The sequence below is a fragment of the Ursus americanus genome, chromosome 5 (assembly GCF_024610735.1).
Source record: "Ursus americanus isolate L20-20 chromosome 5, mUrsAme1.1.p, whole genome shotgun sequence".
Lineage (NCBI taxonomy): Eukaryota > Metazoa > Chordata > Mammalia > Carnivora > Ursidae > Ursus > Ursus americanus.
In genome coordinates this window covers 60387628-60402866 of record NC_142131.1, presented here as the reverse complement: position 1 = coordinate 60402866, position 15239 = coordinate 60387628, and the positions used below count along the sequence as shown (strand labels likewise).

General features: G+C 42.9%; 1 protein-coding gene across 5 annotated transcripts in view; it reads right to left on the bottom strand.

Annotated features, from left to right (window-relative positions):
• The window catches only part of ACSL6 (acyl-CoA synthetase long chain family member 6), a 79996-nt gene that overhangs the window by 6279 nt on the left and 58478 nt on the right, over nt 1-15239 (bottom strand). For 3 of the 5 annotated variants that reach the window (XM_087862301.1, XM_087862298.1, XM_087862299.1), the window contains 4 exons: nt 12707-12850; nt 11123-11224; nt 10143-10214; nt 100-568 (listed from right to left, as the gene is read on the bottom strand). In XM_087862301.1, the coding sequence (XP_087718427.1) occupies nt 431-568; nt 10143-10214; nt 11123-11224; nt 12707-12850 (456 nt within the window). In that variant the 3' untranslated portion in view covers nt 100-430. Of the gene's footprint in view, nt 1-99; nt 569-10142; nt 10215-11122; nt 11225-12706; nt 12851-15239 lie in introns of those variants that run through there. The other 2 variants (XM_087862300.1, XM_087862302.1) reach the window with 1 other exon arrangement.

Here is a 15239-nt window from a genome sequence, read left to right as displayed (position 1 = left end):
TGATTTTGACAATCAGTTATTGAATGAGGTAGTCCACATTGCCTAGATATTTGCTGCATCTGGTTACTATTCCACAAATAATTAAGTACAGTATATCAGTTATGTTTTTCCTTTATGTTTAATAGGAGTTCTGTGAACATTGAGAATATATTACTTTTAGTGGTACACAGTCCTTGAGAAAAGTCTTGATTTTTACATTGCCATCTGTGATATTTTTAGCAGCTTGTTACAATATCTTTTTAATAAAAATAAAGTATACTCGGTGATGATAGAGAAAATATTGTTAAAGACCTCTTGGGACAGGAAAAGGCTCAATCATAAGGTCACGTGCTTATTCATTTTCGGCTGCATCATTCTGATTCATTACTTTCAAGAGTAACTATAGTATTGCTACACAGTCCATTATACTGAGAAGAACTTTCCTTGAACTTCACATGGAGATTGAGTAAAGCTCTTCTATTTGTTTTTTGAAGTACTCTCTCAGCTCAGGTCTCTTAGCCTTTAGTGTTGGTGTCAGCAAGCCATTCTGAACTGAGAACATGTCAGAGTGGATGTGAATGGCTTTAACCTAAAAACCAAATGCAGAATACGTCTTTATCAGGAATATAACATAGCATTTATAGCACACATGATAAAAGTAAACAGGCATATAAGAATAGATATATTGATACAGAAACACTATGCTCATTTAAAAGTCAAAATTATGTTAATAAACATTTCAGCCTATTTAACATGTCTGCAAGACACCTTTTTCCCTTCCTATTTCTTCATTTAGCCAGTCAACAGAAATTAACTGGCTGCTTATTCTGTGCCAGGTGCTGAGGATGCAGAGAAGAATCACAAGTGCCCTTGCCCACAGGGGGTGCCCAACGGCATCTAGCAGAGCAGACACAGAGCAATTATCAGGCAGTGTGGTACCCACAGAGTGACAGGTGCCGAACGCAGTTATGGCAGGGGGAGAAGGACGAGCAGTGGGGGAAGCCTTCCCAAATTACGTGAGTGTTAAAGAATGAGTAAGAGTTAACCAAAAAAGGAGGAGAAGTGGGTGGTGGAGGGCATTCTAGGTGGAGAAAACCCCAAGAATAAAGCTATGGGAGTGAGGAAATCCAAGTGGTTTCTGGTTGTAGTTACATGAAGTATAAGGGATAGAGCTGAAGTGGTCGATGTGACAGTTGATAGAGGAGCTCCAACTTTAGGCTGGAGTCAGTAGCAAGGCCCTAAAGGTTCTTATATGGGGCAGTGACATGGCTGAAAACACATTTTAGAAAGATCTGCCCAAGAGAAATGTGAAAATGGTTTTTGAGAACATTAAGATAAGAAACAGGGAAACCAATAGGATCTGGCCAATCCATGGGAGACAAGATAAGGACCTACCTACACTAAGAGCAGTGGCAGAGACAGACACAAGTAAGCAGTTCTAAGAAACATTCAGTGGGCAAGAGGTAGTAAAGAGGGAGGCAGTCTCCAGGACTCCCGAGTTTCTGATCTGGATGGATACACAGATGATGTTGCAATTCATAGGAGGAATATAAAGTCTTAGGGCGACGTGATGAGTCTATGTTAAAAAAAAAAAAAAAAAAGATCCTGCCATGGCATTTTATCACATCTACTGGGAGGAGGCATGAAGGGATCAGATTTAGTGTTGCACACTTCCTATTTCTATGACGGATACTAGGGCCCCTCATGCAAAGCCCCTTTGCAAAATGCTGAAATGAGGACCAGAGATAGAAATTAACTAGGAGAGCCTGGGCAGACTCCACTCACACGGGGCTCCATCTGAAAGGGTCACTGACAATCTCAAGAGAATTTTATGATCTGGGCTTGAGTTTAATCCTTGAGTGATACTGCTTCCAAGAAATTGTGTCCTGACTCACAGCTGGGTCTAAATTAAATGATTTTGTTGAGATAATAGACCCAGAGCATTAAACTGCAAACAGGGTTATGAATTGCTCCAGTAGACTTTTTGATAACAATTTTTTATTACACTTCTGAAAAATAAAACTCACAGACCTAGGCACAGAGACACAATGTGACTACAAATACCATTTGCTAAACATTCATGACATTTGTCTTTACATGGATATTATTCAAAGTCCAAAATGCAATTCTGAAACTGAAGCAACAAACCTTTCCTTAGAATCTTCTGGCAGAGAAGCCCAGGTAGCACCAGTAAGAAGTACACCAAATCCTAACTACTCCCTAGGTATGTACAGTTGACCCTTGAATAACAACGAGGTTGAGGGGTGAGCAACTGAAAATTCGTGTGTAACTTTTGATTCCCCCAGAACTTAACTACTAATAGCCTACTGTTGACTGGAAGCTTTACCGATAACATAAATAGTTGATTAATACATTTTTTGTATGTTATACGAATTATATACTGTATTCTCACAATAAAGCAAGCTAGAGAAAAGAAAATGTTAGAAAAAAAAATCATAAGGAAGAAAAGAACATAAGGAAGAGAAAATACATTTACAGCACTATACTATATTTATTGGAAGAAAAAAAAGCCATGTCTAAGTGGACCCCCCCAGTTCAGACTCGTGTTGTTCAATGGCCAACTGTCATAGACATTTAGAAAATGAATTCAAAACATATGTGCTAAATATGCACATACATTCATCGGTTGTTTTGTGTAATTGATATTTATGGAGCAATTCCTTTGCATCAGGTATGTGTCAGGCATTAGGGATACAAAGAATAACAAGACACAGTCCCTGACCTCATGGATTTATAATCTAATGACAGAAGCTGCTATATGACATTGTAGTGACAGTGTGAGAGTGCCAGTACAGGGACAAGCACAGAGAAGGTCACCTTTCTCAGGCAGAAGCAGCTGCTTTGCTAATACCCACTCCTGACTTTTTCCATGCTAATGAAACCCTGATTTGGTTTGGGGCCAAAACGTTCTATGCCAACCATGACAATCACCTTCCCTGAGTTCCCAGCCACCCCTGCAGCTAGGGGACAGTCATGAGATCTATTTTTGGCTAGTGAGAAGGGAAAGTTTTTGCTTTCCTAATAAAAGGTTCAGACATAGCTATCTCCACCCACTCTCCTTTTTTCCTTCCTTGAATATGGACAGTGTCCAGAGTTGTAGTGGCCACCTTGTGATAAGCCAACATACGAAGAATGGAGAGTGGAAAGACAGGTAGATCCTAGGTCTTTGAGGACCTGTACCTTCCTTGGACTGCCTATCATTGCACTTCTTATATGAGAAAAAACGCAGAAACACACGCAAATTTTAAGACACTGTGGATTTTCTTTTAGAGCTAAATGCATTTCTGATACAGCACCCACCCCAGGCTTAGGGAGGGTTCATTGAAAAGAGACGCCCAAGTTGACTTGGAAGGATAAGTCAGCTTTAGCCCCACGAAGACAGCAAGGAGAAGGTGGAGTGGTTGCTATATGGCCCGAGGAGAGGAGGGTGCTCTAGGTAGAAGTAACATGTGCCAAAGCACATTTGAGGCATTCCATATGTAGGCTGAACATACGGTACAGATGGAGAAGAAAGCGATGGGGCTGGAGAGATACAACAGGGCTAAGTTATAAAGGATTAATATGCTAAAGTAGGGATTTTGGACATGATTCTTTCAACAATTTTTAGGCAGTGAGAGATGGAATGGCTCTTTGGAAAAACTACTGTGCTAGGGATGGACTGAAGTGAGGTTCAAGTGGGAAATTCAAGACCCGTCAAGAGACAAGACTGAGGGTGACTTGGGCTATAAAAGTTGGCTGTGGAGATAGAAATCGATTTGGGGGATAGAAAGGATAGGACTTACAATTTGCTTGGGTAAGTGGTAGAGAAAGAGAGATAGTAAGAATGGCTCTAGGTTTCTGCTTCAGCAGAAAAACTGGAGGAGCGGGAAGATTCTTGGGAGGGAAGATCAAGTATTTGTGTTAAAGTCTGAAATGCTTCTGAGACAACCAAGTGGTTTTTGGACACTGGATATGTTAGTATCAGTATGCAGGACAGAGCAGCTGCCTGGACTTGAGACAGAGGAGCGACTTGACGAGTAGAAAGGAACTGGAGTGTGGGTTACAAAAGTCACGAGGACGAGAATGAGAGGTCACTCTGTCAGATGCTACTGTCATATAAGAACTATTCATAAAATCAGTGGACACAACCAGGAACTGACATATTCCAAAAATCAATTTATGTACCACCTCACACCCATTAGGATGGCTATCATCCAAGAAACAGAAAATAACAAGTGTTGGTGAGGATGTGCAGAAATTTGAACCCTTGGGCACTGTTGATGGGAACATAAAATGGCACAGTCACTATGGAAAACAATATGGCAGTTCCTCAAAAAAATAAAAATAGAACTACCATATGACCCAGAAATTGCACTTCTGGGAATATACCCAAAAGAACTGAAAGTAAGATCTGGAAAAGACACTTGTACATCCATGGTCATAGCAGCATTGTTCATAGTAGCTAAGACGTGGAAGCAATCCAAATGTCCACTGACAGATGGATAAGCAAAATGTGGTTATATGCATACAGTGGAATATTATTCACTCTAAAAGAGAAGTTCTGACATGTGCTACAACATGGATGATACTTGAGGACATCATGCTAAGTGAAATAAGCCAGTCACAAAAAGATAAATACGGTATGATTCCACTGATATGAAGCACTTAGAGTAATCAAAGTCACAAAGAGAGAGAATAAAATGGTGGTTGCCAGAGGCTGGGGTGGGGGTGGGGGGACTGGTAGTGATTGTTTAATGGGGACAAGAGTTTCACGTTCACAAGATGAGAAGTTACGGAGATGGATGGTAATGATGACTGCACAACATTACAAATACATCTACTACTACTAGACTGTACGCTTAAAAATGCTTAAGATGGTAAATTTTATGTTATGTGTATATTACCACAATAAAAAAAATGGAAAAAAAATCAGTGTATGCAAATCATCTGCAAAATGTTCGGTATGTCAATGATTGTTGTCAAAACCTCTGATGTTAACAGCCTTGTGTCCTGGGAGGCGGGCCTTTTGAGATGGCAAAGAATTCTTTGCTCTGAAAACTCTGCATTATTCAGATGAAAACTCAATATACAAAGAAGACTCCTAAAACAGCTATACTTCCAACTTTCTAAAAATCCATAAAGAAAAATTCTAACAAATTCTTAAAATTTAAAAAAAATTTAAACCCATGCTTGTAATTTAAAAACGTGAAAGTGCTCAAATGAGCACAGCATTAATAAATCATATTCACTTTCTCAGACATTTGTTCAAATGAAGGATTCACTTTCGCTATAAATATAACAGCATTTTAAGGGTTCGAGTGTGTAGGGGAGAGGTGAGGAGGGAACGTTAGGCTAAAACTAGAGCTACGTATAGTTAGCTGCCTCAAACTTTACTCACAAAGGATTTCTACTTGGATATCTGATATAAATAGATGGAAATCTGAGGTTCTTGGCTAAAAAGGGGTATTGTCAAATGTTTCAAAATTAGTTACGTTTCTTGTAAAAAAAAAAAAAAGTCTTACTTGAAAACTCCCTCAGTGTTCTTGATATTCAAATAAGCAAGGATTTGGTAAGGAATAGGGCTGCCATTTTTTGTACCCTCTGGAATATACTTTCTTTTTCTTAATTTGTTTTTATTAAACATAAACCATTCTAGGGGACCCAAAATTTACTGGAAACAGGTCCCAAGGGAGATATTTTTAGACACAGCACACTGAGAAGTAGGGGTTCTGCAGAGGCCACTGTTGGGGGTGCTATGGCGGTGGAGGTGGGTGTAGATAGGTAGGGGGTGGGATGAGGTTGGGGAGAAGCAGAGGTGTGTGGAGGAGGGATGAAGTGAGATGGTTGGGTTGGGGGGCAGGGGTGAGAGAGGCTCTCTGGTTCCAGTCCCAACTCCAACCACTCCAATGTTTGGTGCAAGCTCGACTTTTCAGGTAAGATGCCATCTAAGCTCTGCTGCTTAAAGAAGTTTGGAAATCACCACTTGACAACAAAGCTAATTAGCTTGAAGAAAATATGAACACAATCTGAATCAAACTTAATCTTAATCTGTGGATTAATTTAGTAACTCATGTTTACGGTCATGAAATGAAAAGCTGAAAATTGACAGTGCTAATTTCCTTAACTTTTTTTTTTCCCCTGAAGTTCTCTTCTGATAGAAATGGTACCACATACAGACTTTTGGTAAGCGCAAATGATCTAGCCAACCTTCTTTTGTAAACGAAATTAATCATATAATTTTAAAAGGAGAAGCAAATGCCAAGATATAGTATCTGCAGCCTGCGTTTCAGCCCACCTGAGCTCCTCACGGCCTGTAGAGAACATGGTGTAATTGGGACAAGAGTATACGTTCAGGATGGGCTCGGGGTGAGCACTTTTGAAAACCTAGCGGTGACACGCAGAAGCTCCAAACAACAAAGTACAGGGAAGAGGAATTTCACAGGCAGAGCTATGGACCGCCATTTCCATTCTCAGTAGACTACAGAAGAAAACATTATGATCTTAGGATCAAAGGACTGAACCAACACGTAAATGTCGCAGCGAGCCTAGAGGCTGACTGGGGCATCTGCTGTTCAGTGTGGCTCACTACAAAACAGTCTCTGCTTGAGGAGAGGGAGTATCGCTAAATACAGCCTTGCAGGAAGCCAAGGCCTACGGCACCCAGCTCACCGTTAACGCCCTTAGTGAGCGGATTAGAGGGGCTCTGCTGCCAGGCTGCCAGTCCCTGCTCCAGTCTGACCTACAGCTCTGGGTCTATGTGAAAATACCTCTACAAACTGCCCGAGTGACTAAAAGTCCAGTCAGTAAGTGGAAAAAATAAATGGGTCCAACCAGTTCTTTAATACTGACCTTAACTGTGGGTCCCAAACTTATAGTTTTTTTTTTTTAGAAGTAAACCAATGTTAAAACCAATTTTCATTTTCTATAATTACGTGTTCTCTAATAAAACCAAACTGTCGATTTGTGGGGAAAAAAAGGAATGAGAATCTTTATTCTCCCTTGAGGCCTAACACAACGTGAAACTTGTTTTCCACTTTGTAATAAGCAAAAAAGTTTTTTCTTAAGATTTATCCGTTTATTTGAGAGAGAGAGTGTGCGGGCATGCACACATGGATGAGCGGAAGGGGGAGAGAATCCCCAACCAGACTCCTGCTGAGCATGGAGCTTGATCCCAGGACCCTGAGGTCATGACCTGAGCCAAGACCAAGTCAGCCGATCAACTGACTGAGCCACCCAGGCGCCTCAATAAGCAACATTTTTGTTAAGGAAGGAAACGCTAAACGTTAGCTTCCTTTCTGAAACTACACTCTTGTCACTGAAAAGTGATTCCACAGAGTTTCTTTTTAGTTTAGAAATACTGTAACATTTAAATATTGTATTGGATTAGAATACCTCAAAAGTGTTAATTTATGCTAACTCATTAAAGCACAAAACGTTTCATAATTCTGAAGAAACATGGTATTTTAAATTTTCAATGGTAATGAAATACATATTGGAGATAATAAACACAGAGTGAATAATTTAGGAATGAAGAGATAAAGTAAAAAAACCCACTGTCATTAGGCAAGTGCTCAATTCATTTCCTTTTTTTTTTTTCATTTCTGATTTAAAGGCAAATTGGTTAGGTAAGTATTCATTTCAGTGATAGGAAACACAATAACATATTTTAGTGAGAGTTTCACATCAGAATTTGAAAAATCTATCAAGTGTCAAAGTTCACTTGGTATTGCCTATACAAACTAATAAGGCATATTAGTGTCAAAAAATGGCTAAATCATGGCTAAGTATGCTGAAAAACTTCCCAGGTACCTACACATTTTAATTATTGATAGAGTTATTTTAAATGCTTCCCTATCTATTCATTAAAACATATCTTCCAAAGATCTCCATAAATTAATAATGATTGGCCTCATTCCAGGAAACTGTTTCTGGAAATTAAGTTACATTAATTTTTATCTAATTCAGATCAACCCTGCCCAGTAAGCCTGAACTCCTAAAGCTTTTGGTGAATGATTGAAGCCTTAGGCTTGGATATCTATTTGTGTTTGCATGGGTTTCAAAAAAATTAGTGTTAAGCCTTAACTAACTGATCACTCATTTTTGAGGAAAAGGGAAAAGGACAAGCTGACAATGAACTGTGGATTAACTTAAATTATTTCTATTGATCTTTGGAACACAACTGGGAGCACACCCTCCTCAGGCATGAGGCCTGGTTTTTGCTCAACTGTGGGCAGCTGAGGGCACACACTGGTTGTGGTGGAAGATGCACAGACCAACAAAGAGGAAAATGAGAATAGAGAAAATGAAGAGGTAACACCCTTGGCGATAAAACTGAGGCCTTTGGGATACCAGCACTACTTCCCCGTATTTGAGGTTACCATGGTGAGGGCAGCAGCTTAAGGGGTATGGGAAGACAAGAATATTGCTCCTCTCAGTAAAGGTCTAATTTGAGCAATGGTTAACACCTGAAACTTTACCGAAGGTCCCCTTTCAGGGTAATCTTAAGAGTGGAAGGTCTTTTGCTTAGCATCAAAATGCGAAGATTCTCCATCCTGGGGCAGGTCATGCACCCCGACCCCAGCAGGGGGCGTGCCAGCCTCGGGAATCGCAAGGTAGCGGCAGGCCCTAATCTGCCTAAGCAATGCACCCAGAGCCCTTATAGCTTCCCACTCAGAGGAACATGCAGGCCCAGAACAAACGGGTCTTGGACCACCCATTTGTGGTCCCTGCTCTGCATCCTCATATGATCCAGTCACACAGCTCCCCTTAATGGAAGGACAATGAAGTCAGTTCTAGCAAATTTAGAAATTTAAATAATGATGCCAGAAATGACTTTTCATTCAGAAAGGTAAATATAACTTGCCTGAATGCCTCTGGTTTTATAATTCTTTAAAATGAAGATTTTATTCATCCAAGACTTTTTTTTTTTTTTTGCCGTAGATGCTGATAGATGAGGGTAATGCAGTGTTTCCCAAACTAGATTAATATAAAGATCTATTTCAAAAGAAAACAATTCTGAAGCTATGTTTAGATTTTATCAGTTTGAAACTTAAGTAATTAAAGTCTGAATCTGTGGAAGTGGTTTCTAATCACAAATACTTGCTGTAAGAGTTTTATATTTGAAACTGGTTTAAAAATATTTTCAGGTTGAGGGTTTCAGAGGGGAGGGGGGTGGGGGGATTGGGTAGCTGGGTGATGGGTATTAAGGAGGGCACGGGATATGATGAGCACTGGGTGTTATATGCAACTAATGAATCATTGAACACTACATCACAAACTAATGATGTACTATGCAGTGGCTAACTGAACATAATTTTTAAAAAAAGGAAAAAAATGTTTTCAGGTTATCATCAAAATGAACATACAAAATTTAAAATCTCATAAACCATGCAGATCCCTAACACTAACACTATATTTGGGAACCTTATTGGAGAAACACAATTTTATTCAAAATGACTATGTTAAAGACATGCTGGAAAATTTTTAAAAATCAGTGTTCCCATTTCTCTACTTGAAGAATTTTTCTTTTTGAATTTTTGACTGAAGAGGTTGTATAAAGGGCGTAGGTAAGTAGGACCAAGGGTGCTTCTGAACTCAGTTACAGTGAGAAACCCAGACTTGCAAAGACAAAGAGTCTGAGAGGACCACTTGCCGTGTCATCTCCCAACACATTCTGTACTTCCTCCTCTTTGTGGCAGACATGCTGGGATGACAGATCCCTAGCCCGAGGAGCACGATCTTTCCGATGTCCTAGCAAGTCAGCTTGCCTGCTGCAGCCAAGGAGACAGTCCCCATAAAAGTAAAAATAAGAGAGGACTCTGGTCTTGAGTACTGCAGGCAGCTTGGAGCCAGGCCAACCGTGTGCACACATGCTCTGCCAGTGACAGCTAGGGTAATATTTCAGCTTTATAAACGTCTGTGATTACGAGGACAACAAGCACGGTCTCACTCGACATACGACCTATTTTAGTGCAGAGCGCAGGCTGCTGCAAAGTCGGCTTGGAACAGGCCTGCAGGGGTCTGTCTGTACACAGCCTGTCCGTGGGCCGCAGCATGGCAGGGGTGGAGGGGAGTGGAGAATGTAGGTCAGGGTCACCATGGGTGAGTTTAATTTTCAGCATTGCATGAAGGGTTGTTACAAGTATGGGGAAGGTAATATTTACTTGTTCGAACGAATGGAGTCCACTCTGTTTTCCTAACTTCACCATATCTTCCAAAATGGCTTTTTTCAGCTCCTGAATTGGACCATAGGGGAGAGATGACAAGGCAAAAACACATTTCAAAATGGAGGTAGAGGAAATAGTGAGTCTTGAGCAGAGTACAACTGGTGGTTGTGCCGCCCCCCACCCCTCCCCCACACCCCTCACTGGGGCTGACACTCCCAGGCAGCACACAGTCACCACCTCTCATCAGGCAAGCGAATGCCAGGCATGACCAAAGAAGTGACCATGAACAGGCTAAGGGACCCCTCCATTTTTTAAAGTGGCTCTCTGGTCAGCCCAGTGAGTCCCGGGGACCCTGTCACCCCCAGAAGAGCCCAGGACCCAGTGGGGGTGCTCGGGTCGGTGGGTGCTGCTGAAAAATGGACCATGAGCCTGGACGAGGTGATGCTGCGCCAGCACAGAGAGATCTTCCACAGGACCCTACACGTGCCTGAGAAGTTAAGGGCAGACGGGAGCGACTAAAGCTCTGAGCAGGAAGAAGTGAGATTTTTTTTCTCAACTCCATGACTGTCTAAGTCCAGTACGTACAAAGGCCACCTCACATTTGGAAAGAGCAAGGCCAGTGAGTCAGAAGGCCTATACTCACACCTGACACTGCTGCTAACCAGTTGTGTCATCTGTGTGGCCTTGGGTAAGCCACCTCCCTCTCTGGACTCTACTGCAAGCTGCAGGCCAGCAGGGCTGGACAAGTCTTCTGTGATGTCTCCCCTCAATAGTTCAATAGTTTACCAAACTTTCTAAGAAGACATCTGCATTCCCTCAACAACAATAACAAAAAGATGAACCTCTGGTTTAGGATTTCTCCCATTTATAAAATAAAGTTAGAAATGTCCCTACATGTTCAAATTCCACTGCTTTCCTGTGTTTCTGCCCTCCCGTTACCCAATAGCGTAAGGACGTCCAGCAACCGAGGTACAGACCTTATTTGCACAGATCTCAGCGTATGACCCTTCAATTCCTCTCTTCTGGGCCCAAATGGGCATGACTTCAGGGTCAGGCACAACAATACCCACCAAAAAGGCCTGCAATCCCGACCAAAGGAAAAACACAGTCAAGACAAAAGCTTTTAAGGTGGCTATTTGTGGTCCAGCATTAAATATAATCTCCTGGTATTCTCAGATTCCACCCTTTTCTAAAAATAAGTATATGCTTATGTTATGAAACATTTCCACCAATATAGCACACATTCTTGACTACTTATTTTCTGATACGTTTCCTTAACTTTGTAAAAAAAAATTAATAAAGGGTAAGCTTAAGGAGATTAAGAATCAGTACAGTTTGATTCTCATGCCAATCTTAAATGAGTACACCTTAAAGATGCCAGTAAAGCAATTTTATGAACCTAAACACAGATATTTCTCAAGGTTTCCCACACCATTTTGAAATTGTTTTATCAATATGAAGAACTCTGTTTTAAGTTTTTTTTTTTTTTTAAGATTTTATTTATTTATTCGACAGAGATAGAGACAGCCAGCGAGAGAGGGAACACAAGCAGGGGGAGTGGGAGAGGAAGAAGCAGACTCATAGGGGAGGAGCCTGATGTGGGGCTCGATCCCATAACGCCAGGATCACGCCCTGAGCCGAAGGCAGATGCTTAACCGCTGTGCCACCCAGGCGCCCCTGTTTTAAGTTCTTAAAGCATTTTCTTAAAAATAATTTAATAATATTTGCTTAATGAATGCAATGATAGCACAGAACATATTCACAGTGATCGTTCCGACTTCAAGTCTAAATGATGTTGGAAGCAGAATAAATATAAATCCTCTTCAATAATTTAATCCTAACTATGTTAACATATTAGGTTAATATATTAGCTCAATATATATATATATATGGCTATATTATACATATGTGTGTCTGTTTATATATATAGCTATGTTATCATCAGTACCATTATTTGCAATACTATACCCATTTATCTGTACAGTTCATTTGCATATTTCAAAATCTAAAGAGCGGAAACCCTGAATCTGCTTTAGCATCTTACCTCAAAATCCCTCTAGGAAGTAGGTGGAGCCTAAGTTAAAAGTAGTGGAAATGTTCAAGCAACTACTTCAAGCAACTCATTCACCTAATTGCAGTTTATCAAACTACAAGCACGTAAGATTTCTCCTTTTTTTTTTTTTTTTTAAAGATTTTATTTATTTATTCGACAGAGATAGAGACAGCCAGCGAGAGAGGGAACACAAGCAGGGGGAGTGGGAGAGGAAGAAGCAGGCTCATAGCAGAGGAGCCTGATGTGGGGCTCGATCCCACAACGCCGGGATCACGCCCTGAGCCGAAGGCAGACGCTTAACCGCTGTGCCACCCAGGCGCCCCAGATTTCTCCTTTAAAAGGAATTTTCTCTCACGATCTAATATACAGAAGAATGCCGGTGTCTGATTGGAAATTAATGTTTACCACTACGATCAAATACCAGATACTCAGGAAATTACTCCCAAATAGCTCTAGATTTTTCAGCAGGCCCAGCCTGCGTGAGAGGGCTGAAGCAGAGGAGGCTCACCTTTAAGCTGTCCCCGTGGACATAGACTTGTGCCACAGGCTCACTCCGGATGTAGATGTTTTCAATCTTCTCAGGCGCAACATATTCTCCCTGAGCAAGTTTAAATATGTGCTTTTTCCGATCAATAATTTTAAGAGTTCCTGCCTGTGGAGTGGGACAAACAGCTTCATGAAAAGATAGAATTCTTGAGCCTAAACCCCTCACTCATCAATGCCATAGCTCCTCAGCCCTGCCCTGTCCCCCCCCCCCCCCCCCCCGCAAACCCACCTGGATCTGCTCCTCCACCTGAGGCCTCTGCTCTTACACGGCCCCCATGTGGCCAGAGATGGCCGCCATGCACCACGGGCTGATGGCTCTCGAGATCTGCGGGACTCTGAGTGCCCACTGTCCTTTCCCCTCAGCACTTACCCCACCCTCACACTCCCCACTCCTACACCTGCCACCCTCATGCCCAGCAACAAAGTGGCCTCCTTCTCAGAAGGCCCACCTACCTTCCCCTCTCACCCAGGTTGTCTCTTTTCTCACCATCTTCAAATTCACTCCCTTGAACAATGCTTAGGCGTCTCTGCCCAGCTACTGCCTCCACTCCCAAACACTGGCCTCTCCATCCCCCAGCAAACAGCAGAGCTTGGCAGAGACAGACTCCTTCCTGACAGACCAGATGGTATTAGGAATCCTCACCACTCCAGGACCTCTGCAGCAGGCAGGCCACCCCTTGGACACTGACTGCTTGTGCTCTTGACCTCTAGAACCCCCACAGACCTTCCTGACTCCCTTTGACCTTTTTGAGTTTCTCAGGAGGAACTGGTATATGCCCTTCCTTTGGTTCAACGCTTGAATGTTGTACTTTCCTCCCTTCCACTGACAATGCTCCTTGAAATCACCTCCGTTTATTTCTTCATTGGCCACACCCACGTCTGCCTAAGCTTCCAGCCAAACTCAGAATGCTTCAGAAACTGGACCGTTCCCCCTGCAGGATGCAACAGGCCGCTCAGGAAGCCCATCACTGCCCTCCTCATGCCTGTCCCAGCCCCCAAGCCCCAGACTTGGAGATGGCCTTGCTGTTTGCCTCTCCTGGAACTGCTAGCAGTCAGGCTCACTGTCCTCAACCACAAATCCCTCCCACACCCACCTCCTTCACCCATCAAAACCACTTCCTGACTGAACTTCTGCATACACTCTGCCCCTCCTCCAACTGTTTGACTGGCCAAAGCAGAGCAAAGTCTCCGTAAAAGAAAAATGAACAGGCCCTGTTTTGTTCAAAACCCAGGCTGGACTTCAGGTACTTTCTCTACACTGGCTTCTTTGACCCTCATGGCACCCCTGACTGGGCATTGTCACCTCCGTTTCACAGATGATGAAAATGAGGGTTAGAGAATTTGGTTAATTCCTCCAAAGTCACACAGCTAGAAGGCAGGGGAACCAGGATCTGAATTAGGTCTTTCTGGATCAGAAGTTTATACCTTTTCCTTAATTTACCTAACACTCTTTCAAAACATTAACAATTAAAAAAAAATGGACACCTACAGACCGCCTGCCTGCTGTCCTGGGCTCTAGTGTATGCGCAACACGAGGTCTCCACATCAGTTAGTTTACTTCTCCCAACACCCTGCAAGGTGGGTGGCTGCACCCAAGTTACAGGGAAGCAGTACTAGATCCAAGGTTCTGTGGAACTTCAAGATTTTTCCAATTCTGAGGCCCTCCCTCTTTAAGTAAAATAATATAAAATGAAGTGCAGAGGCTTGGAAGGGGCCTATGCAAGTGGGGGCTCTGAGCCTCGTCTTCCCTAGCCGAGGGGACGATCCGCCCTCTGCTGGCCTGCAGGCCCTGCTGCTCCCCTGGCCTCGCTCCTCCACACCTGCGGGGCCTCGGGGAGAACCGCCTACCTCACACCTCTCATGTCTCTCTACTTAGCAGGTGCTATCACTCCTGCCCTGACCATCCTCCCCACTCTCTCCTCTCCCCTCGGAACATGACTCACATCCTAAGACTCCAGTAGGCGCCTGTCCTCCTCTGCCTCTCCCCAGGCAAGCGTGGCTCTCCCCTTATGCCCATCACATTGCACATCACATGGGCATCTCTTTCCTGTGCAGAGTCCCTGGCCCAGGGCACACACCGGGGATGCACCTGTGTCTGCTACGGGAATGAGGGCTTCTCAAGGAAGGACACAGAGTCAAGCAGGGGCGAATCAGCACACCAGCCCACAGGACCACCAGAAGGTTCAGCATCATTCACATGCCCAATAAACTCCACACTTCAGAACGTCCACCCCAAACCTTAGCAACTTCACAGAGACACAGGGGACATTCCTGGGGTGGGCTGCATCAGGGAGGGGGCTCTCAGTTTCAGTAACAGAGCCATTTTCTGGTCACAGTTTTTATCTAAGCATAGCCTGTGTGCCTGGCATTGTGCCAACTGCTTTACAGGTATAACTCGTTTATTTCTCAAAACCACCGTAGAGGTAATCAGTGTTATTAGCCTCCATTTTACAAACGACAGAGTGAGGGCACAAGAAGTTGGGGGCCCCAGCCAA